This window comes from Bos taurus, chromosome 10 (assembly GCF_002263795.3).
Source record: "Bos taurus isolate L1 Dominette 01449 registration number 42190680 breed Hereford chromosome 10, ARS-UCD2.0, whole genome shotgun sequence".
Taxonomy (NCBI): domain Eukaryota; kingdom Metazoa; phylum Chordata; class Mammalia; order Artiodactyla; family Bovidae; genus Bos; species Bos taurus.
Genome location: NC_037337.1, coordinates 57,756,300 through 57,781,422, shown reverse-complemented (window position 1 = coordinate 57,781,422; position 25,123 = coordinate 57,756,300). Strand labels below are relative to the sequence as shown.

Genomic DNA, 25,123 nt, shown 5'->3' with positions numbered 1-25,123 from the left:
ACACTTAAAAAACTAACTGGCAGAACTATCTTTACAGCAAATTATATGCTACATACCAAAATAAATATTTTTAACAGTATTATACAGAAACATTAATGACAGCAAAAGGCATCCTCCCATTAACATGGGGAAAATAATAATGAACATAAATCTAATAAATAAACAAGAACACAAAGTTGATGAACTAGGGCTGAGACTAAAACTAATGAAATCTAATTCATAGTTAACAAGGATCATCTTAAATCTGATGTGTGTGGACAAAGGTATGAAATTGGCTGCGCACTTACCTGATGATGGAAAAGCTATGTACTATACTTTTTCTTTATGTTGTAACCAATTTTTTACTTAAATGTGAATGTTATAATTGTAATAAAGGTGATGACAGAATTTAATTTATATAAAAGGCAGATAAAATGCATTCAACACACAATTCTCACCTGGGCCAGCTTGTCACTACATTCATGTTTTGTAGTTATTGGGTAACAGGACTGTGCTGGAGGACAATGGAAACTTTCTGTCCGACCTTTAACAGAACATTCAGGTGTTCGTCCTTCTGTTATTAGCAAGGCCAGAGAGACCAAGAACTCCTCTGCATCATACTCAAAATATTCATCCAGAGTATCTAGTATTAAAAGAAAGAAAAGAAAGAAAGATGGGTCCTTGCTTTAAGGTATCCTTGATAAGAATTCATTTTTTAATGTCTACAAAAACTAATACCACAGCCCAAATTCAATTATATCCACTAACAAAGAGTGAAGCTATTTCAAGTCCTAAAAGATGATGTTGTGAAAGCGCTGCACTCAATATGCCAGGAAATTTGGAAAACTCAGCAGTGGCCAGAGGACTGGAAAAGGTCAGTTTTCATCCCAATCCCAACAAAAGGCAATGCCAAAGAATGCTCAAACTACTGCACAATTGCACTCATCTCACACACTAGTAAAGTAATGCTCAAAATTCTCCAAGCCAGGCTTCTACAATACATCAACTGTGAACTTCCAGATGTTCAAGCTGGTTTTAGAAAAGACAGAGGAACCAGAGATCAAATTGCCAACATCCGCTGGATCACAGAAAAAGCAAGAGAGTTCCAGAAAAACATTTATTTCTGCTTTATTGACTATGCCAAAGCCTTTGACTGTGTGGATCACAACAAACTGTGGAAAATTCTTAAAAAGATGGGAATACCAGACCACCTCACCTGCCTCTTGAGAAATGTGTATGCAGGTCAAGAAGCAACAGTTAGAACTGGACGTGGAACAACAGACTGGTTCCAAATAGGAAAAGGAGTACGTCGAGGCTGTATATTGTCACCCTGCTTATTTAACTTCTATGCAGAGTACATCATGAGAAACACTGGGCTGGAAGAAGCACAAGCTGGAATCAAGATTGCCGGGAGAAATATCAATAACCTCAGATATGCAGATGACACCATCCTTATGGCAGAAAGTGAAGAGGAACTAAAAAGCCTCTTGATGAAGATTAAAGAGGAGAGTGAAAAAGCTGGCTTAAAACTCAACATTCGAAAAACGAAGATCATGGCATCTGGTCTCATCATTTCATGGCTAATAGATGGGGAAACAGTGGAAACAGTGAGAGACTTTATTTTCTTGGGCTCCAAAACCTCTGCAGATGGGGACTGCAGCCATGGAATTAAAAGATGCTTGATCCTTGGAAGGAAAGTTATGACCAACCTAGACAGCATATTCAAAAGCAGAGACATTACTTTGCCAACAAAGGTCTGTCTAGTCAAAGCTGTGGTTTTTCCAGTAGTCATGTATGGATGTGAGACTTGGATCATAAAGAAGGCTGAGCATTGAATAATTGATGCTTTTGAACTGTGGTGTTGGAGAAGACTCTTGAGAGTCCCTTGGACTGCAAGGAGATCCAACCAGTCAATTCTAAAGGAAATCAGTCTTGAATACTTATTGGAAGGACTGATGCTGAAGCTGAAACTCCAATACTTTGGCTACCTGATACGAAGAACGTCTCATCAGAAAAGACCTTGATGCTGGGAAAAATCAAAGGCAGGAGGAGAAGGGGATGACAGAGGATGAGTAGGTTTGACAGCATCACCAACTCAATGGACATGAGTTTGAACAAGCTCCAGAGATGGTGCAAGACAGGGAAGCCTCATGTGCTGCAGTCTATGAGGTCGCAGAGTTGGACACAACTGAGCGACTGAACAACAACAAAAAATCCTTTAAGATAATAATATTTTTAGATGTCAAATATAATAGCTTTCATGAAGAAAACTTTGCCAACAGCCAAAAGGTTAAAATGTCTTATTACATAATATATTTTTAGTTAAGATATTTTATTACTATTATTAAATATTAGAAAAAGAGGCAGATCCAAAAGTATGTTTTTCCCTTTCTCTCCTTTTCCCATTCCTTAACTAGTTCCTAGTTCTTATAGCCCTAATTCGGTGATGTGGACATTCATAGCCACAGGGTTCTTCTTTTTCTTTGTTACACAGTAGTAGTAGTTTCAGAGGAAGACATTTCATAATTATCTAACAGGAGATGCAGGCCTGATTGCAATATATGAAATGTGATGTTTTTTGGTTCCTATGAAGTTTCAACAATCTAATCTGCAAAAGTTTCACTTAGTTATATTAATTTTAAATTTCTTACAAGTCCTCCAATTTTAAAAGTACAGTTAGTTTTCAAAACTGTTAACCTGCTATGCAGGTTGGACATGCATGCATGTGTACATGCACACACAAAATTCAACTTATAGTACAGTCTTAAAAATGCTGCTTTCTCTCATCTCTGCCAATTAAGCAGTACATATAGGAGACATACACGCCTGTAATACAGGAGACACAGGAGACGGAGGTTTGATCCCTGGGTCAGGAAGATGTGACGCTAGTGGTAAAGAACCCGCCTGCTGATACAGAAGATATAAGAGACTTGGGTTTGATCCCTGGGTCAGGAAGATCCACTGGAGAATGACATGGCAACACACTCCAGTATTCTTGCCTGTAGAATCCCATGGACAGGGGAGCCTGGTGGACAACAGTTCTTAGGTTCACAAAGAATTTGACATGACTAAAGCAACTTAGCACACAAGTGACTAAGCACATCCCGAAGTAGATGACGAGGGAACGCAAAGTTGTATTGCATATAGCTACTAGTCTCAAACGGTTTGACTCAGAGATGATTTTTAAAACAGTGGAACGTTGAAGCACACAATAAATTCCAAAGAAGTTCCGATAATACTGGTAAAATTTTGCAAAAGAGGCAGATGTTGGGCTGAACCAGGAAAGAGTAAGTACAACTTGAGGGGAGCATTTGTACAAAAAAAGTGTAGAAAAGGTAGGACTGGAGCCTGATTGTGAATGGCCTTGAGGGGGGTATGATGATAAGCATCTATATCTAGCCTCAGGAATGCTTATCAGAAAAAGAAGGAACCTTGAGAGCCAACTTGATTGAGCTTGTAGTTTAAGGCCATTCCGAAAAGTTTCCCTAAAATGAGCATTTACAACATATAAAATTGCAGTCAATACTTGATGATATTGTCAGGTATTGTCAATTCTCACTACTTTCTATACATTAACTTTTTTAATCCTCAGAGCACCTCTAGAAGGTGGGAACTATTACCACCATTTTTATAGATAACCGAAGCATAGAGAGATTAAATAACTGCCCAAGATCACCCTGCTAGGAAGCTGCAAAGTTGATATTTGAACCTACATAAGTCTGGTTCCAGAATCTGAGTCCCTAACTACCCCAAACATGCTTTCTTTTATTGTAGCTACAAATTTTGCTTTTATATACTAATAGATATTTGTAAAAATATAAATATAAATAATATACATTCAACATATATTTTAATAATATATTTTGGAATATTTGTGGTACAGGGTTTGTTTCCAGGAAAAGGACCATAATTTATAATATTGTGCCAACTGGGGATAAAAGAGAGGTCTGAACTTTTATTTTTCCTCTAGGAACCAATTAGGTCATAAGCCAAGGGTCTCCTGTGGTCTCCTGAGATGCAGTGAGTTAAATCATGATGTCCTGCAGAGGGAATCAAAAGACATAAAAAGAAATCCATTCATCCTTTTTTCTCTGATGGTTCTGTGGGTTTTCAAGATTAGCTCAGCTTTGCCATGGGCTGGCAACATGGCATGATTTTAGCTCCTGGAAAATTTCTCTGGGCTCATCCTTTTCCCTCTCTCAAACTGTGGGGTAATCTTGGAGAGCTAAAAATTATGTCAGAACAGTTGCTCCTAAGCTATGAAATGCTGAGTGATTCCAAGATGTCAACTACTCCATGTGAGTACTAAGGATGGTCCACAGCCTAAGTAATGTCTCATATATATGTGATACTATTTTTTAAATTATAATTCATCTTCCAAATGGATAAAGAAGATGTGGTGCATATACACAATGGAATATTACTCAGTCTAAAAAAAAATTAAATAATGCCACTTGTGGCAAAATGAATGGACCTAGAGATTTTGATACTAAGTTAAGTAACTGTCAGACTTTATTTTTTTGGGCTCCAAAATCACTGCAGATGGTGACTGCAGCCGACGCTTACTCCTTGGAAGAAAAGTTATGACCAACCTAGATAGCATATTCAAAAGCAGAGACATTACTTTGCCAACAAAGGTCCGTCTAGTCAAGGCTATGGTTTTTCCAGTGGTCGTGTATGGATGTGAGAGTTGTACTGTGAAGAAAGCTGAGTGCTGAAGAATTGATGCTTTTGAACTGTGGTGTTGGAGAAGACTCTTGAGAGTCCCTTGGGCTGCAAGGAGATCCAACCAGTCCATTCTAAAGGAGATCAGCCCTGGGTGTTCTTTGGAAGGAATGACTCTAAAGCTGAAACTCCAGTACTTTGGCCACCTCATGCAAAGAGCTGACTCATTGGAAAAGACTCTGCTGCTAGGAGGAATTGGGGGCAGGAGGAGAAGGGGACGACAGAGGATGAGATAGCTGGATGGCATCACCGACTCGATGGACATGAGTCTGAATGAACTCCAGGAGTTGGTGATGGACAGGGAGGCCTGGAGTGCTGCGATTCATGGGGTCGCAAAGAGTCGGACACGACTGAGTGACTGAACTGAACTGAACTGAAGTAAGTCAGATAGAGAAAGGCAAATATCATATGACATCACTTATATATGAAATCCAAAAAAATAATACAAATGAACTTATTTACAAAACAGAAACAGACTCAAAGACTTAGAGAATGATTTATGGTTTCCAAGGAGGAAGGTGGGGGGGAGAGGCACAGATTGGGAGTTTTGGATTAACATGCATACACTGCTGTATTTAAAATAGATAATCAGTAAGGACCTACTATAAGACAAACAACAACAACAAAAAACAAGCCTAGTAGGATATGACTTACTCACATACTAGAATTATTAAGTTTAAAGTTATAAAAACCAAACTGCTAGAAAAAAGCATTTTTGAATAATTTAATATTTGACTGAAATTGGTTGTTTTGGTCATTACCTCCTCAAATAGCAAACTAAAAATACTCCAAACCATGACTGGAATCTGCAACCCTTTGGAAGGCTTACTGAATTTAGCCAGGGTATAAAATATCTATATGAAAAATGCCAAACAAAGATTAGAGATGACAGTAGTTACCTATTAGTTATCTATGTAACTATTACAAAAAATACTGCAGGGAATAATATGGACTAACAATGGTATCATGAAACACATAAAATACTAGCTAAATGCATGTGACAACATGATGACAGCCTTTAGCAACTTGTCAGTAAAAACTTATGGGTATCTGAATTTTAACAAATGATAATACTAAACAATAGTCATTAGAAAAGTTGCATTATTAAAATTTTAATAATTTCAATTTCTAAAACCTCTGCCATACAATAGAGTTTACTGTAGTAAAGAATATGACTAATGAACTGGGAAATTTTATGACATATTAAAGAAAATTCATTAGATATGAATTGCTACCTTAAGGACGTAGATTATCCCAGAATAAGGTATAATTTTGGGGGTCTCTGTAAACAATTTACTTTTATAAAAACAAAACGTTTCAAACGTAGACAAACATGGGCTGCAAAGGCTTACCGACTAGCCTTTTTTTTTTTTAAAGAGATAAATTGATTTAAAACATAACTTTGAACAGAAAGGTTGTTATAAATTTTCACAGGCTATCAATGACAGATCATTAGAGAATAGAAGTCAATCAATTAAAACATAGTTCTCGAATCCCTCTCCCCCGAAGACCTCAGTGAGGATACTGCTTACACCACAGCCTGACTAGAAGCTGTGACCAGACTGGCTCCCTTTTAGTGGCGCTCTCTTCTAGTTCTGGAGTTCAGCCATCTTAAAGTTCTTCATCTGTTCTCTCCAACAAAGAAAATAATTTTCCCATTGGGAAAATCTTAAACAATCAGAATGATCCACAGGTGAAACAGGCTAACCTGGGAAATAAACTCTTCATCACTAAGGATGCTCACCAACAGACGGATAAATAATTGCCCAGGTGTAGCTGAAGGGATTTAGCTGTCAAGTGGTAGCTGAATTAGACATCCATTGGTTCTTTCAACCTTGAGTGTCTATGAATCTCTACTCTTAAGTACTTCATAAAAAGCCCAGGGGACAGGCCAGAACCACCATTTCCTTCTTGGGAGGATCTAACTGGAGTCCCTCTGAACCAGAACTTATCATAAACACTTAATGGTGGTATCTGAATCCTTGATTTAAGAGAAATCTAGAATACTTCAAGGCTCTGTCCAAAGGAAATGGAAGAAGAATGTCCTTCCTATCACTGGGCTGCTGTCTATGCTGTTAAGTTTACTTCTAAAGTCTGCCAAGGTAGTAGATTTCACACCCCTCCTATATGGAATAATATGAAGCATGAGAACACCTGGGGGACTGCTAAAAAGAAAGTTTCTCTAAAAATCACGTCCTTTCAAACGTATAGTGAACAATCTGGTAATATGAATAAAGATTCTCCCATGAATTTATTCCAAAGAAATAACAGAACAAGTAACAGAATTGAATGTCGAAGGGTATTTATTAAAGTGTTTATATCAGTCAAAAAATGTAATCAATCTAAATGTCCAAAAAACGGCCCTGGTTAAAAAGGCACTGTGGTAAAGTTTTACCTAAAATAATGATATAGACCTACTTTTGACAAAAAAAGATTATCCACAACATAAGTGAAAACACAACTCTCAAAAGAAAGAATGTTATGATCATGTCTTTGTGGGATTACATATGCACACATGTGTAGATTCCTATAAAGCAAACACACAAACTAAATTTTAAATAAATTTCTAGTCTCTGATTGGCATTAGACAAAAGATAAAACCTATTAGCTGAAAATAATATGCAAATAAAAGAATTACATAGTGTCATATACATTAATTAATTAGTTATTGTTTTGTAAAACCCCTGCTAAGTAGATCACATTAATAGTGTGGTTACTTAGTAGAGGAATTTGTAACAACAGACATAGATAATGGCATACTAGTTCTGGTGTTGAAATTAGAACTTAGAAGTTTCAAATACTTTTCTGCTTTGTTTTCTTTCTTTTTTTCTCTTTAAAAGCAATCTTTTAAAAATAATTAGGTAAGAACTAGTACCTTATATTGATAATATGAAAAACATATGGATGAATCTGAGAAAGGGTGTTAAGATTTAGGAGAAGAGGTTATGCTTAGAGAATTGGGCTCAGTTGATATAGCCAGTATGTAGGTATGAAGATGGTGTTAACTGCAATACTATAATTGCAAAAACTGAGAGGAATTATGTGAATGCTTTATACTGACTGTTGAGGGATGGCTTTTCTCAGCAGATAACATTTAAGCCAAGGTCAGAACAAGGAAAAAACCATTAAAAAACTGGGAGAAAGAGCACTCTGAGCAAAGGGTCTAAGGTAGGAATGAAGCAATAATGTCCCAGGAACTAAAAGAAGGTGAGTAAGGATGGAATGGCAGTAGCAGAGAGGAAAAGTGGTAAGAATTATAGTTCAGAATGGTGATCAGGGCAGAGCAAGTTTGATGCATGAAGTAGGGCACTCAAAGCCAGTGCTCTAGGACAACCCAGAGGGATGGGGTGGGGAGAGAGGTGGGAGGGAGGTTCAGGATGGGGGACACATGTACACCAGTGGCTGATTCATGTCGATGTATGGCAAAAACCATCACAATAATGTAAAGTAATTATCCTCCAATTAAAAAAAAAAGAATGGTGGTCAGCGACTACATCATACAGGATTTTGAAGCTAGGGAAAGGAAATTAGATTTTATCCTAAACATAGTGGGAAGTTGTTGGATGGTTTTAACTAGAGAAATGACATGATCTGATTTACATTTTAAAATGATCGCCCTGACAGATATGTTAATAACAAAATAAGGGAAAAAGAATCAGAGTAGGTATACTAGTTAGGAGGTTGGTTTTTTCCCAGGGTTAGAGATAGTTTTGGGAAACACTGGCACTTAGACAGCATTTAGAGTGAAGAGTCACCCAGAAGCACATAGTGAGAATTCATGACAAAGGCCTGAGACACTCGAACAAGTAGAGATCTGGTGGAAGATGATGAACAAGCAAAAGGAGCTGGTATATGTCAAGTATGGTATAATGGAAGTTCCAGGAAAAAAAAAATGTTTCATGGAGGGTGTGGTCAACTGTCTCAAACAGTAGTGAGGTCTAATAAAACATAAACAAAGAAATGACCACTGGATTTGACATTAAGGAAGTCATTGGTGACTTGGACAACAGTGATCTCAAGAGATGGTGATGATGGAAGATTAGATAGATGTGGCATATATTGTCAATTATTCTGAAGGGTACAGATGATAAACACAAAAGCCTACTTTCTTAGTCCTCACTTAACACAGTGACGACTCATGTATCACAATATAAGTACTACACATGTAGAATCCTTTCTCATACAAAATTGTCTCCAAATGCCAAAAGAGAATAAAAGAAGTTCCCTTCTAAGTCTTGGATACAGGGGCAGGAGATTCTCCCTCTTCAGGGCCTAAAATCCAGTAACTGAATTTTACTAATTTGTTCTTCAAATGTCTCTTGAAATTAAACCTTCCTTTTTAACCAACCTCAAAACAGTTACCAAGTTAGATTCTTATTATTTACACCAATCTCCTAGTTATGGTCTAGGACTCCAGGCCCTTATTTGTCTTGCACACTGATGCAGATTAATCTTCCTGAAAAGCCATTCCACCACATTCCTCTCAGCTCAACATTTTTCTGTTTGTTTTTTGTTTGTTTTACTGGCTCCTTAACTGTCTATTAAACCCAGTATAAATGCTTAAGCCTGACACTAGGGCCTGGGCCACCATACAGAGCCAGCTACTCTGGTTGTGCACTGCCAGATTCTGATAAGAACACTGCCTCCAGAAGTTATAAACTGAGGTGAGTCCGCTTAAGGCTCCAGCTCTGGTTCTTAATCTCTTCTTTTACTGCTACCTACGTGTAACCCTGTTCTATCCAAACTACTGTCTATACCAAGCTCTACTCATTTCTCACCTTGTACTACCACCTTTTCTCTTTTACCTATTAAATATGCCTCAAGTTTTCTGAAGAACTTTCCTGACCATTTTTCCTACAAGAGTCCTTTCCTAACTCATTTCCACACTGATCTTTCACTTACTTGGTACTCTTCCCCAGAACTTATGTAAGCCATTACGCCATGAATGGTTACTTCAGGGTACTGGCACACAATCCTAAGGTCATAAATTTCACCTCCACCTGTGTATATTTCACTCTGTTCCATATACAGTCTGTACTGCTAACTTGAGCCAACCTTCTCCCAAACTGCAAGTACTTCCAGAGTTATAGTAACCCATCTATTTCCTTATAAAAATATACTTAATATTCTGTTGATGTTAATTTCCTAATGAATGAGGTTCTAAGTACTCTGAAATATTCTTGGTTTCTCATTTACATGCTCCAATCTCATAGGTATGTGTTGAGTGTTTCTGTTTTAAGTTAGAATTGTAAAAGATCTTAGAAATTATGTAGCTAATCTACCTTACTTTCAAATGAACAAAGGTAAAAAGACATTAACTTCCTTTTTATCAAACTTGTATGTATACCGCTGCACACCAGGATCTAGGTTTTTTCATTCCTAGTGCAATTTGATTTATACACTATGAGAAATCTTTAAGAAGAAAATAAAGGAGAAAGTTAACTTTAATGACAAGTGCAAAAAAGAGAGGCTGTGGCTATAAATGAAAGCAACTTTATATGTACAGTATTATTTTATTAATACTAGTGACATAAATATTTTCACTAGAAGAAGAGTACCTTCAAATACAAAAATATGCTTTGTTTTTGTTAGCCAAGAACAAAGCTTAAACTGATCCTCAGCATTCTATTCTGAAAAAGGCAAGTGATCTGTAAACAAACTTATCACAGACTGACTTTTAAAAACAACTTTCTAGACTTGTGTATAGTTTGCTTAAATTCAACCAAATATTTCTGCTGTACATATACATTATACAGCAACCACCAAAATTCAAGATTATGATTAAGGCAATTAACATTCTGAGGTTCTATCAGAAAAACAAAGTCATGTGTATGTGTAGCACAAAGTAATAGTTAAGAACATGAACTCTTAGATCAGGCAAACAGTTCTGCTACTTGCTGGTTGGTTTTGCACAGGTTATACCTCTTGTACCTCTCTTTGTCTTAGCTTTTAAAAAATCTATTAGATGGCAATAATAACACTATTGACCTTCAGAGGGTAGTTAAAAGACCTGCATTGCTATTTGTAAAATATTCTGAATATTGCCTGGTACACAGAGTGCACCATATGGCTTCTTAAACTTAAGATAAAAATAAATGCAATGACGTGGGTCTTTCTCTCACTTTACAGATGATAAAACTAAATTTGTAAAATCATTTGCCAAGGTCACAAACATTATCAGTTGAGAACCATCTCTAAGAGCTCACTTTATACTACCAATAGTTTCTAATAATTCTCAATTATGAAAGTGCATTCTTATTTTTCACTTCACACAAAATATGACTCATTTTTAGAGTAGAAGTTACCCTACCTACTCAGGGCACAGATTCTAGAAAGCCCCTCAGACAGACATATCTTCAAGGATTCCTGGTATTAAAAGAATTTTCAATGTTTCAATGTTCTGTTTTGTGCATTCAAAACCACTTACAGTTAATTACAACCAAGCTTGGTCCCTTTATCATCAAAGAAAAATGAGCAGCTTCTGTGGGCAAGACAACAGGGGATAAGTTAAAAAGTAGGGCAGGAGTGGAGAGGGGAGAGTCTTGGCTTTTGTATATAATTCAGTTTAAAAACTCAAAGGAACATTGTGAATTTTAATTAATCTACAGATGAAGAAATTAGACTTCATAGAAGTGACAGTTCAGACACATAGAGCAATATAATGGTAAACTAACGCCTTAAACTAAGATCTCCTATGCATATAAAACATTAAAAATTTGAGGACTTATTTCCAAGTTTTATCTAGTATGCCTACCTAAACTCTACTCCCCAGTTAGTCCAAATCCAATTCTAGCTCAGGAAAGAATAATGAACAGAGAGTCAGCCTCATGTATTTGTTAGTATCAAGGTCATTCTTACTGCTCATTCTGTACTGGTTATCCAGCCTCTGAACATTGATTCTAGTCCTTATTGTAAAACATCTTGATGTCTAATTCCCAATCTGTTTCCCTTTGAATCCTCACTGAACTTCCCTGTTTACATGGTTACTCTGCTGCAATCCTAACAGAATTTTCTTTGTTTCTTTGCTCATGCACTGAGACATGAGGATTGTGTCCTCAATATCTATTATATCTATAAGGATTCCTATATGCAATGGCTACCCAAACTAAACCTGGTATTTGGAAAGCTGCAAAAGAAGAGTTGTAAATGAGTTGGAAAACCAAAACCAGAAGATAAGCAGGGGTTAAAAGCCTTAACTAAGGAGTACACTGTTACAAACTGTGTATTTTCCAATGGAGAAGTTGAAAATCTGCCAATTTTTTTCTAGTGCCTGATTGCAGTGAAATTTCAACTCAGATGGGAAGTAGACGCAAAGGGAAATTCTCTCATAAGCTTCAGGTGTTCCTACTGCTCTAATGGCTGTTTGTCTCTAATTAGATCATAAAATCCAGGCATGCAGGAACCAGGTCTAACACAGCCATCATTCTATTACCAGTGTCTAGAACAGTGGGCTTCCCTGATAGCTCAGTTGGTAAAGAATCCATCTGCAATGCAGGAGACCCTGGTTTGATTCCTGGGTCAGGAAGATCCCCTGGAGAAGGGGTAGGCTACCCACTCCAGTATTCTTGGGCTTCCCTTGTGGCTCAGCTGGTAAAGAATCCACCGGCAATGTGCGAGACCTCGGTTCGATCCCTGGGTTCAGAAGATCCCTGGAGTAAGGGAAAAGCTACCCATTCCAGTATTCTGGCCTAGAGAATTCCATGGACTGTATAGTCCATGGGATCACAAAGGGTCAGACACGACTGAGCGAATTTCACTTTCAGGACAGTGCCTGGTATATAGAAGATGCTCAATGAATATATAAGCATAATGAAAAATGATTAAGCATATTTAACTAATAAGATCTCAGGTGTAGATCAAAGACTACACACTGAAGTATGCCCAAGTTTGATTAAAGTAGATTAAACTGAAGAATTCAGGTTTTATAGGACAAATGAGCTCAGATTATTAGCTCTGTAACAAACGGCAGACTGAAGGTGTCAAAACATCAGGCAATGCACAAGAAGCTCTTTTAACTTTTATTTGACTATGCTTTTTAAAAGACAGAATTTAACTTATTGACACAGACATTTCAGCAAAGAGTTGTTAAAACACACTCACATACCCAACCAAAATGATTATTTCAAGTATGTTCCTGGGACCCAATCATCAGTATCTCAAGAGAATTTATTTCCTAAATTCCAACTTGACAGCCATTTCTGCCATTTGATAGTGTATTCTCTAAAATGCTGACAGCAGGTAATTTTGAGGGTCTGATCTTACACATATTTCACACAGAACCTCACAGAAACCAAAGGAAAAAGCCTTGGTTAATTCTCTAATCACTAATTCTCAATTGTTAACAATCAGTAGAACTAACCAATGGAAACGCACTAAAGAAAAGCAGACTTAGTGATTTGTTAAGTGACAATTTGGACTTTCAATTATTTTCAATGCTCTAAAATGTTTCTTAAATTTTTCTAAAGCTGTTCATGTTTGTAGACATTCTATCAGGCTCACAACTGGTGTTGTGCAATTTTCATATATACGTGTGTGTATAACATACACACAAAATTTTAATTATTGTGAACAAAATCAATATAAGATATTCATTCCATCATTCTTAAGATATTTTAAGGTTAATAGTATTTTCTAAAGCACTATGAACTTCTTGATACAAGGATCTAAAAGTTAAAAGTCAAATAGTTCTAGTTCTAAAACTAAAGAACATAAGAGAATTCTGGAAGTATACAAGGTGCTCCTTTGATGTGAGGTATGACAAGACTATTTACTCAGAACTCAGCCCATGCTAAGTTCCTCTGTTCCCTAAGTTATTTACAGTCAAATAATAAGTACTATCTCTTTTCCCACCTTTGCAAATATCACATTATATAAAATAGCAACTACCTACAAATCTGAATTTGTTTACCATAACTATTAAATGAACTACAGTAATAAAAAAATACAATGCTGTGTAGTTTCCAAAACACTATCATAGGCTACAGTAAATCTTAAAAAAAGCATATGTCATTTAAACTGCTCAGATGATTATATTATAGATTAAAAGTTTGCATAACAAAGAAATAAAGCATTTATGATTAGTATTTACACATCTTTCATCAAAATAATTTCTAACTAAAAGTGCTCTAAAGGTATAACACAAAAGAAACTACTCTTTATACTAGTAAAGCAATTGCTGAGTTCATTAAAAAAAAAAAAAGAAATCTCAATCTAATTATGCAACTACTTATTATTGAATTTTTACCCAGTTGTTAACAAATAGATATTTTCTAGGCACAGAAGAGTAAAAAGAGTTCATCAGAAGCCAAGGAAGGTAAAGCTTGTACTTCACACAATTCTGCAAGGCGACTCTCTTCCCAGAGGACTATAATTGTCTGTTGCAACAAACATCATTTCTTTTACAATCTGAATTCTCAACTACACAAAACCTCTATATATGAGTGCCATCCACATTCCCCTTCTGGCTCCTTACAAATTCAGCCACAGTAATTCCTGTGGAGATAAGGGAATTCTTATAGAAAATAATCAGAAAAGAACAGAAGGATAAGTAACTAAGAATTGTGATCAAAATAAAGAGGAAAAAAAGGGGAGGAAAAGGGACAGGAATAGAGAATAGACAAAGAGGAAAGAACAAATAGGAAAATAAGAAGGGGGAAATATAAAAGGAAAAATAAACTGAATAAGAGTAGAACTATTTATTATTTGACAGTAAGAGTAGGGATGATTTGTTTGACAATCATATTGCTTATAATGATTTTCCTGTTGGCTTTAGACAAATGATCTCAAAAGATAATTTTTCTAAGGGACACATAAGATGCCAAAATTATAATTCATCTTAAACCTAAAATATTAAAATTTTATATTCTTCTATAGAACTATGATGGTTCTAAAACATGGCCTAACTGGGAGGTAAATACTGACGTTATATCAAACAGAGGTAAATTCAAATACTGAGTAACTGCAGGCAAGTTAAAATAATAATTCTCTCAGAAATTTCTGAGAAAGAAAAAGATTCTTTGGCATACCTTGCTATGGTGAAGTGAAAGTGAAAGTCGCTCAGTCGTGTCCAACTCTTTGCAACCCCATGGATTATATATGGAATTCTCCAAGCCAGAATACCAGAGTGGGTAGCTTTTCCCTTCTCCAGGGGATCTTCCCAACCCAGGGATGGAACCCAGGTCTCCTGCCTTGTTGGCAGATTCTTTACCAGCTGAGCCACAAGGGAAGCCCCTTGTTAGGGTAGGAATTATCGAATTAAATTTCAGTAATTATTTAACCTTCAAAAGCAAACCTCATTGAAATGAGGTTATATACAACATAACTGATGGCCAAAGTAAAAAAATTCATGTAAAGATCTGAAAACAAATTAACCTTTAATAACTCTCACAACTGCAAAAGTAAAACATGCACTGCAGAATCTGATTTTACTGTTTTCACAAAGAAGACAGCAGGATGTAATTAGGACAGTCCTGGGCAAGTTGAGACATGTCACTGAATTTCTTTATGTAAATACTGATAATGGTAAGTGTTAGGGGAGAAAGGTACTTTTCCCCTTTACTTGGGTTGGGTCTCTGTACATAGGAGGAGAGCAAGACTTCACCTTATCTTCCCACCAAGGAACATACTGGAGAGAAATGACTGATTTCTATATTCACCCATTTTATGAATTCTTCCACAAGGCTGGTAGGATGGGTAACATGACTGGTTTGGTTTTGGTAGTCATTAGGCTATTTCCAGTCGAAATGGAGTAACAGGGACTTGATTTACCTACACGCCTAAACCACGACAAAATACAAACAACTGTTTCCAGACATTGGACAACAGACAGTGCAAGACAGTGATCTCTGAGAGAAAAATAAACAGATGAGTCCTACAACTGCTCAGCTTTAATGCCTGGAGAAAGTTTCCAGGCTGAAGAAAGGAGAGAGTTTCCAAGAGAGAGGAGAAGCAGACACAACCCAGCAGTCTCCCTGAGTAAAGGACAAAAGAACTAAGGGAAAGGGAGGTTAAGTGGATAGAGTCACAGGGCAGAGTATCAGATAAAGGAGAGTAGGGTGCAGAAGGCGAGCTCAAGAGAGAGGAGTAAAGAAAAAATATAATAAAACTATAAAATTCAGCAAATATATATATTCAGCAAGAGTGAACCCTAAAATAACGTATAGACTTTTGATGATGATGTATCAATGTAGATTCACTGACTAACAAATGAACCACCATGTCATGGGGTATCCATAGTTGAAGAAGTTGTGCATGTGTGGGTAACAGTGTAGATATGGCACTTTGTGCTCATAGTTTTGCTGAGAATCTAAAAGTCCTTTCTAAAGAAAGTTTTTAATTAAAAAAACATTTCCCTTTTATACAATTCCAGGAAAATATTCTCTTTTTGCTTTCTGCAGATTTAAAAAATAAAAATCAATAATGAAAATAATCTATTCACTTATCCCAAAATTATACTTAAGAAGTTTCCTTTAGGAAACATAAATTATAGAAAAAAAATAATTGAAAGCAACGTCACAAGCAAGAAAGAAAATGATCAAAGCTCAGGTGAGTTTTTACCTCCCAGGACCAAAAAAAAAGGACATTCTGTACAAACTTAATATAATTTATGTTTTATATAGAAGGACTGATGCTGAAGCTGAAGCTCCAATACTCTGGCCATCTGATGCGAAGAGCTGACACATTAGAAAAGACCCTGATGCTGGGAAAGACTGAAGGCAGGAGGAGAAGGGGACGACAGAGGACAAGATGATTGAGTGGCATCACCGACTCACGGGACATGTGTTTGAGGAAGCTCCGGGAGATGGTGAAGGACAGGGAAGCCTGGTGTGCTACAGTCCATGGGGTCGCAAAGAGTCGGACACTACTGAGTGACTAAACAACAACATGTTTTATATTAAGCACTTTAATGTCTGATGGGTATGGATATACTTAAAAGTGTTCAGGGCCTGAAAAGTAAGTGTGAGTTACTGAAAGAAGAGAGAAATATTACTCCTGCAACAATTATTTGCTATTTAACTTGTATTACAGGTAAAAAAAAAACTGTTGTGTGACTGAGGGAAGCACAGCTCTTATAAAAACTGACATACTCAAAGTCTACTGACAACAATCTTGTTTCTCATACCTGTAATCTCTGGTGCTGCATTTCTTGGACAAAATTCCCCTGGACTAGACTAGTGAATATCTATATTCAATTCTGTATTTTGGGAATATGCCAGAATAAGAGTCCATAATGAGCAGTACAGCACAGTATATTGTATAATGCTGGTTTTTAGCATTCTATATATACAGCAGTCTTGGAAATATCAATCTAGTGCCAGTCAGATTTGTTTATAAAAGAACCTGTCTACAGGAAATAACTGAAAGAACAGTTAATTTCTTTCACTTATAAACTGAAGGCTGCCGGTCACCTTTCTCTGGTCTGTAACTGTGGAGCCATGATGCAGTTATAACACTAATATTTACAATGTCATAACAACAGCTGACATTTCCTAAGCTCTTACTATGTGCCAGATACCATGATGATTATTTTATCTTATTTAATCTTCGCAATACCGAGAATATATCACACTGTTTTACCTCCCAAAATAGGCAGAGTATATATGGAATAGTCATTCATATATAACCACTGTTGTTAATTCATCAAATCCAAGATGTCATTAATTTTAAGACATACAACTATTTCATCATTCATGAACAGAAAAATCCACCAATTTAACTACAGTGGGCCATCAAAGTGAAAGAAACAAATTTATTTCGGACTTCAAAGATGTCAAATATAGAAAATGTGTTAAGATCAACCAAATATGGTAACCCTAAAATTATAAGTTTAATCAGAATGTGATTCAAATGCAATATTTCTTAATAGACTTGAAAACAAAGTGAGCTAACTAAGTGAATGCTTTTCAGCCTCTTTTGAAAAGAAATCCAATCTTAGAAAATGAAATCATTTATCCAACAAACTTCTTAATGGAATAGGGAAAAAAGAGAACTATAGCTGCAGGTGTTCATATGAACTGCATTCATACTTTATGCTTACACATTTTTAGTCAAAATATGTAAACTACTCAAAGTAAAAATGCCTTCATCAAAGTGTGCATTTAACAGGGATTGGTTAAAGTAAATCTATATTGTAATAAAAGGGTGAAATAAGACTGAATATTTATAGTGTTGTGGTTAAGATAATGATTAACAGACAATCTGAATCCCCATTCTGCTGCTAATAATGCAGCCCAAGGGAACCTAATTTGTCTCTCTAAACTTAACCTTTCTGAAAAATGGAGCTAATACCAATTTCATAACATCACTGATTTTATGAGGTAATGATATGTGTTGAACAACACAGTGCCTGGCATACAGTAAGCAGTATTATATAATACACAGCCTTACTGCTCCTTAATAAGCCAAAATATCTTGATAGAAATTTTCAATAGTTTTAGAATCTTGTGGTTTTGAATCCCAGGCACACATTGAACAAACTGGAAAACTTTAAAAACAAAGTATAAGACAAAACAAACAAACAAAATAAAAACAGAAACAAAACTTGAACACATCCAAGACTAGATATTATATTCGCATAAAAGCTCCCTATGTAATTCTAATGTGCAACAGGGACTGAAAATCACTGCTCTAGTTGAAAACTTGAGGCTAAGTAAAGGGAGAAAATGAGGATATTAGGCAAGGTAGGATATAGGGAAAGCAGAGGTGACATTAGAAAAGCAAGGGACCTGCTTTACACTGGAATTATGTTTTTCAGTTGTAGCTGTGAATTTGCATGTATCAATGTATAACATGTAACTGGGTAGAACTGGTTCTCAGACTGGAGTCTGTGGACATTCTGAGGATCTGAAACTCTCTCTCCAAATTTAACACATGATTTATTTTCAATGAAAATCTCAAAAAAAAAAAAAAAAAGCATAAACCTAGTCTGGAACATTGTGGACAATGATAATCAAGGACTGCTTTCTTATTTCAATGTTATATTCATATGTACAATTATGACTTACATTGACAGTTTTGCTGGTGTTTAAACAGCATGACTTGAATAGCTCTTGGCTGGTAAGAAGAGAGGTGGACTTAATATAGTCCACAAAACAGTGACCTGGGGTACCAACAAAAGTTGACAGTGAGTCAAATGGGACAAGCAAATATCAAGCCATAGTATCGTAGGCATGTTCAACTCAAAAGGACTTGGCCCATAACACCAAGCATGATAGTCACATTTTGACCAATAGCTTTTTAATACATCACAATGACAAAGTTTAGTGGTTCTGTAATTTTATCCACATTTATTATTTTTTAAAAATATTTTAATTTTATTGGAGTATAGTTGATTTACAATGTTGTGTTAGTTTTAAGTGTACAGCAAAGTGATTCAGTTATACATATACATATACTCATTCTTTAGATTCTTTTCTCTTTAGGTTATCACAGAATATTGGGTAGAGTTCCCTGTGCTATACAGTAGGCTCTTGTTGGTTATCTATCTTATATACAGCAGTGTGCATGTGTTCATCCCCAGCTCCTGATTTATCCCTTTCCCCTATGCTTCCCCTCTAGTAACCATAAGTTGTTTTTGCTATCTGTTAAGTCTGCTTCTGTTTTGTAAGTACATTCATTTGTATCTTTTTAAAACTGGATTCCATATATGAGTGATATCATATATTTGTCTTTCTCCTGTTTGACTTCCTTCACTTGGTATGATAATCTCTATGTTGCTGAAAATGGCATCACTTCATTTTTTATGACTAAGTGGTATTCCATTGTGTATGTACCACATCTTCTTTCTTTATCCATTCCTCTGTTGATGGACATTTAGGTTGCTTCCATGTCTTGGCTATCATAAAAAGTGCTGCAATTAACATCAGGGTACATGTATCTTTTCAGATTATGGTTTTCTCCAGATATATGCCCAGGAGTGGGATTGCTAGATCATACAGTAGCTCTGTCTTAATTTTTTAAGGAACCTCCATACTGTTCTCCATAGTGGTTATACTAATTTACTTTCTCACCTGCAGTGTAGGAGAGTTCCCTTTTCTCCATATTCTCTCCAGCATTTATTTTTGTAGACTTTTTGATGATGGCCTGAATTTAGCTTTTTCAAAATTATTTTGGTTTTACAGTTGCATGAAGTCTAAGAAATATGAAAATAAATATGGAGTTCATTTTTCTACATTGAAATTAAAAAATTATGTCAGCTGGTCCAAAAAAACTTCTTTAACTAGTTGTGGGGAGTCCTGGAGGAAAAACTAAATAAATGGATTAAAATCTCAGCTCCATTATATAAGGAAGAGGCTTTCAACTTTTTATGAACTCTTGAATATCTCTTTTTCTCTCTCAGATATTATCTTGAAGTTGGCAAAAAGTCTTATTTGGCACACCTATCAGAATGGCTACTGTCAAAAAGACAACAAATAAAACAAGTGTTGGCAAGGATGTGGAGAAAAGGGGACCCTCATGCACTGCTGGTAGGAAAGTAAATTGGTACAGCCACTATGGAAAACAGTATGGAAATTCCTCAAAAGATTAAAAATATCATCCACCAATTCAACTCCTGGGTATTTATTGAAAGAAAACAAAAACACCAATTGGAAAAAATACATGCATCCCTATGTTCACTGCACCATTATTACAATAGCCAAAACATGGAAGCGATCCAAATGCCCAGCAAAACATGAATGGATAAACAAGATATGACTTATTTATACAATGCAATATTACTCACCCACAAAAAAGAATGAAATTCTGTCACTGCAACAACATGGATGGACCTAGAAGGGTATCACGCTAAGTGAAATAAATGAGACAGAGAAAGACAAATACTGTATAATTTCACTCACATATGGAATCTAAAAAACAAATGAACGAATAAACAAACACAACAAAACAGAATCATAGATAAGGAGAACAAACAGGTGGTTGCCTAAGTGGAAGCGGATGGGGGAAGAAAAGAAAGAGGTCATGGGTATAAAATGAACAGTGTAAGCAAGACAGCTGGTAACTATGCAATATCTTTGAAAGGGTGACATATCATAACTAGACTTATTATGGTGATTATTTTGAAAGGTATAGAAATACCAAATCACTGTGCAACAGGAACTAACATAATGTTGGATGTCAACTGTACTTCAAAAACAGAAAAACTAACTTACTCACAGAAAAAGAGATCATTGTGGTTATCAGAGGCAAGGGGTGGGTGAAGGGGAAAATGGATGAAAGCAGTCAAAAGGTACAAACTTCCAGTTAGAAGACAAATAAATACTGAGGATATAAGGTACAACATGATAAAACCAAGCCAAACTCAATTACTAAAGTAATTTTCCTCATCTGCATCTAAAAGTCCACCTCAATGTAAAATTTATACAGATTTTAATATCGTGGGCCTTCTATTTTTAGAATTCATCATCTTATTAATAATTGCATAAAAGTCAATATATCACATTTTATTTACATTATAATTTTTCTGAGTCAGGAGTACTTTCTTATAGTTTACCTCAATTATTTTCACAAATTCTCTCAGGTGAAAGACTAAAGAAATATCAAAAAAAAAAAAATCTAGAAAAGGTTATATAATCTTCCAAAAATACATAGAAAATTTTTAGACTTGATATATCTTAGTCCCATTTCAATATTTAGGTCCCTAGCCAATATGCTACTGATCAAATATAGGCCTTACTACCAATTTTCTTGTTTTTTTGTTTCAGCAACTCTTTTTCACTTGTTTTTAACAACTGAAATAGAGTTGGCCCAGATGAGGTCTCTGAGTCATCTTACAGATTTAGAAATTGGTTAAATGCATTGTTTTAAGCCATGAAGTTGCAGAAATTTCTTACAGCAGAAACAGGACTCTAAAACAAGTATTATCTTAGGAGTTTGCAGAAAATGTATATTCCTAGGTCCTACTCCCAGAGATTCTGACTCAGGAGTCTGCATGTTTAATAAGAAAGCTTTATGCCTCTGATGCAGGTGACACACTTTGAGAAACAGCACTTTAGATCATACATGAAAATACAGACCTCACAGGTAAAAAGAATCACATCTAAGTTTTTTTTTTTTTTCCACATGTAAGTTTTAATGGGGAAAATATTCAATATGTATTTATTTAGTGAAATGAGACATTTCTTAGCTTGAAAAGAGAAAAATATATATAAAGGAAAATACTGGCAGATTAAAATGTATAAAATCAAAGTATTTCTTAAAGAAAAAGTAGAAGGGAACATATTTCTATACTATATGGTTGACAAAGTGTTCCTACATATATTAAATTATTCCATATGCTATTTTAATTAAACTTGCTATTTTCAAATTTGAAAAGAAGAATTCACATAAGTAAACACAGACCAGAATGTTTAATCTCTCTAGAGAGGATATTTAATCAAAGAAATACCAATATAAATCACAGTGAAAAGCCATGTTTTATCTACTATAATAGTAAAGTTAAAAGTATTTTCAAAAATTACTATGGAAAAAGGTTTGAGTGATGTTATGTCAACATGATGGAATATCCTATGGCCATTAAAATAATTATATTGTTTATAAAAAGGCATAAAAAATTCATTAAGTTAAACAGCAATACACACAATTTTATATTTACTTTTTTCAATAATGTATAAACTTAATTAAAGATTATCTGAAACAATAAAATATAAAAAATTAAAATAATCTCTCCAAAGTTTGCTAAAATAAGCTTTCTAAAACTCCTGGAGATTTTTAAACACTGCATTTCACTTCTAAAATTAAAACAAAATTACAAAGAAAAAACATGATTTCATAAAAGAAAAGACACTTAATAACAAAAAACTGACAGTCATGATCACAGAAAAGGAGTCTCTCTTGAGAATGGCTGCCATCTTTGTCATGGACAAATGAAAAAAAACTTACATTACACTAGCACAGGTCTGAGGACCAAACTTCAGGAACCACCACCACTATCCTGAAAATGATTTGACTTCAGGCCCTGTGTGAGTAATAACCAAGAACCCAACTATCATTCTCCAGAGGTCCCTCCCCTCTCCTTCTCCACTGCTCCCACTTCAGTCAGCCTGAGAAGCTTATCTATCATTTGAAGGAGCAATGATGGGGAAATAGAGACCACAACGTTCCACAAAAGTGGAAAACTGCCAATCCATTAAAAAAGGTGGTGGGGGTGGGGAGACTGCAATGGATCAGAAGTCAATGAGAATGATAGCTTGCCAAAAATAAAATGAGATAATGTAATAGCACCAAGAAAGAATACCCACCGATTCCTTCAGTGATTCAACAAGTTGAAGCAAGCAGACAATGTCAGCCTTGTAACCATTTGTTTGTTCAAGTGGATTCATTCACTGACCTCTGCACAAGTGTGGAGAGATCAATTATTTTGAATAGAAGTTATAGTTTAGTTGTAAATGGCTATTATAAAGATATCACCTTGCTATATTAGGTCGGTAAGATGAAAAACAACAGTTTTTCTATTTTTTTCTTTAGTTTCATATCGCTGTAGTTCCCCCTCAAATGTGTAACTCTGCCAAGGCAGTATCCTTTGATAAAGATAATGATCAAGCAGTGGGATTTAATGCTAATATAATGCTTTTAATTAAAGTTTTATTGGATAACTGTGGTCATTACCATCAACTTGAATCACCCAAGTATAGGATACTTCTAGAACCAGATTAAACTGGTTTTAGTTCAGTGAACAGATTCACAACTATCGTCAATTGAGCATAACTATTATTTATTGTTAGATTATTCTAAAATCCTATGTTTAGAAGATAAACTTGCCAACTGGCTTTAAATCCATATTTAACTTAGATCTTTCACCTAAATTTTTTGATAGCTAAATAACAGATCTGACACCAACCTTTACACTTATAATAGATCTTGAAATTGATAGATCTCTCGATAAAACAGAAAACAAATGAAAACAAAATTTCAGTAACTTGCAAAAAGTATGAAAAATGCTATACTAGAAGCCAGAAGATCTGGATTCCAATTCCAGCTTTCTCATGAACTAGTTACAAGACTTCAGGAAAGGTCAATTAAACTCTGTGACCCTCAACAAACTTACTTGTAAAATGAAGGAATGAGAAACAAGATGCCCCTTCCAATTTAAATAATATTTAATTCTACATGTGTTGACTTTTGAAATTATAAAATACTACCATCCCATTTACTGTAAGTACCACTTTGGCCACAAGCACAGACTGATCCTGGTACGTATAGCCTACCACAAACTAAAAATAATCATGGGGGTTCTGGTCAAAGTACAAAACTTGTTTCCAACTACAGCTGTTTTTGCTTTTTGTGACTTGAAATCTTAGAATGATCTATGCCTCCTCCCTTTCTCCTGTCTCCAACAAGTCCTCATTGGTAAAGTCTGACTGCTTCTACTAACAACCTCCCATATCTCATCTCTCAGCATTCTCAGTTTGGTCAGAGCATTGGATTCATAAAGGTGACCAATGAGAGATGAGGTGAAGAGGGATGCTATCTCACTTTTTTAAACCTCTTTAGTCATTACTGTCCTGTGTGCATCCAATGTTCTGGCCCACCTGATCTGATTCTCTCACAGGGCCACCTTGAGATATCTTACCCCTTCTTTATTCCATTGAATAACTAGAATTCCTTGTTTCCAGCACTCCCCTCCTCACAAATCTCATAGCCCCATCTCAATCTTTTTAATCTTTCTCTCCAACTATGCCAGTATTCTTAAAGTCACACCATGGAAAAACTTTGTGGAAAGGTGATTCATCCTTTGTGTATTATTTAAGGAGAGCAGTCCAACTCTCTAACACTCACTGCTTTTCCATTCTTGATACCTCAGTAATTTTTCAATGATTCCCCCAAATCAGAGTTAGCGACTCAAAAATCACTTCAACCAACTTTTTAAAAACTGCATTTTAAAGGGTCAAATCTCACCATTCACATTCTTTGGAAGATTTAAATGTTTTTCTTCATAAAGAATTTTCTAGGGCTTCCCTGGTGGTTCAGTGGTTAAGAATCTGCCTTGCAATGCAGGGGACCAGTTTGATCCCTGATCCCTGATCCAGGAAGATCCCACATGCTGCAGGGCAACTAAGCCCATGTGCCACAACTACTGAGCCTGTGCTCTAAAGCCCGGGAGCTGCAACTACTGAGTCCGTGCAGCTAGACCCCATGCTCCCCAACGAGAGAAGCTACCAGAATGAGAAGCCTGTGCACCACAACTAGAGAGTAGCCCCCACTCGCCACTACTAGCAAAAGCCCACGTGCAGCAAAGAAGACCCAGGGCACCCCAAAATTATAAATAATTTAAATATTAAAAATTTCTCTATTAAATTAATTCAAAATTAAATTTGTTACTCTTGTGTATGAGTTTTTAAAATTACATTTTCTAATGACCTACACATTTACGAAGTTAAAAATTTAACTTTACCACGTGATCAAAGTTCTAAAAATTAAGAGA

At 35.7% G+C, this 25,123-nt stretch overlaps 1 protein-coding gene across 13 annotated transcripts in view; it reads right to left on the bottom strand.

Annotated features, from left to right (window-relative positions):
- ATOSA (atos homolog A) overlaps positions 1–25,123 on the bottom strand; it is an 85,566-nt gene that overhangs the window by 26,477 nt on the left and 33,966 nt on the right. For 7 of the 13 annotated variants that reach the window (XR_009496209.1, XR_009496210.1, XM_059890849.1 and 4 more), the window contains 2 exons: positions 11,132–11,185; positions 438–622 (listed from right to left, as the gene is read on the bottom strand). Coding sequence is in view for 11 of the 13 variants with exons in the window: in XM_059890849.1 (XP_059746832.1) it covers positions 438–622; positions 11,132–11,185 (239 nt within the window). In the remaining 2 variants the exon portion in view is untranslated. Of the gene's footprint in view, positions 1–437; positions 623–11,131; positions 11,186–18,707; positions 18,803–25,123 lie in introns of all 13 variants that reach the window. The other 6 variants (XM_059890852.1, XM_002690921.7, XM_005211875.4 and 3 more) reach the window with 2 other exon arrangements.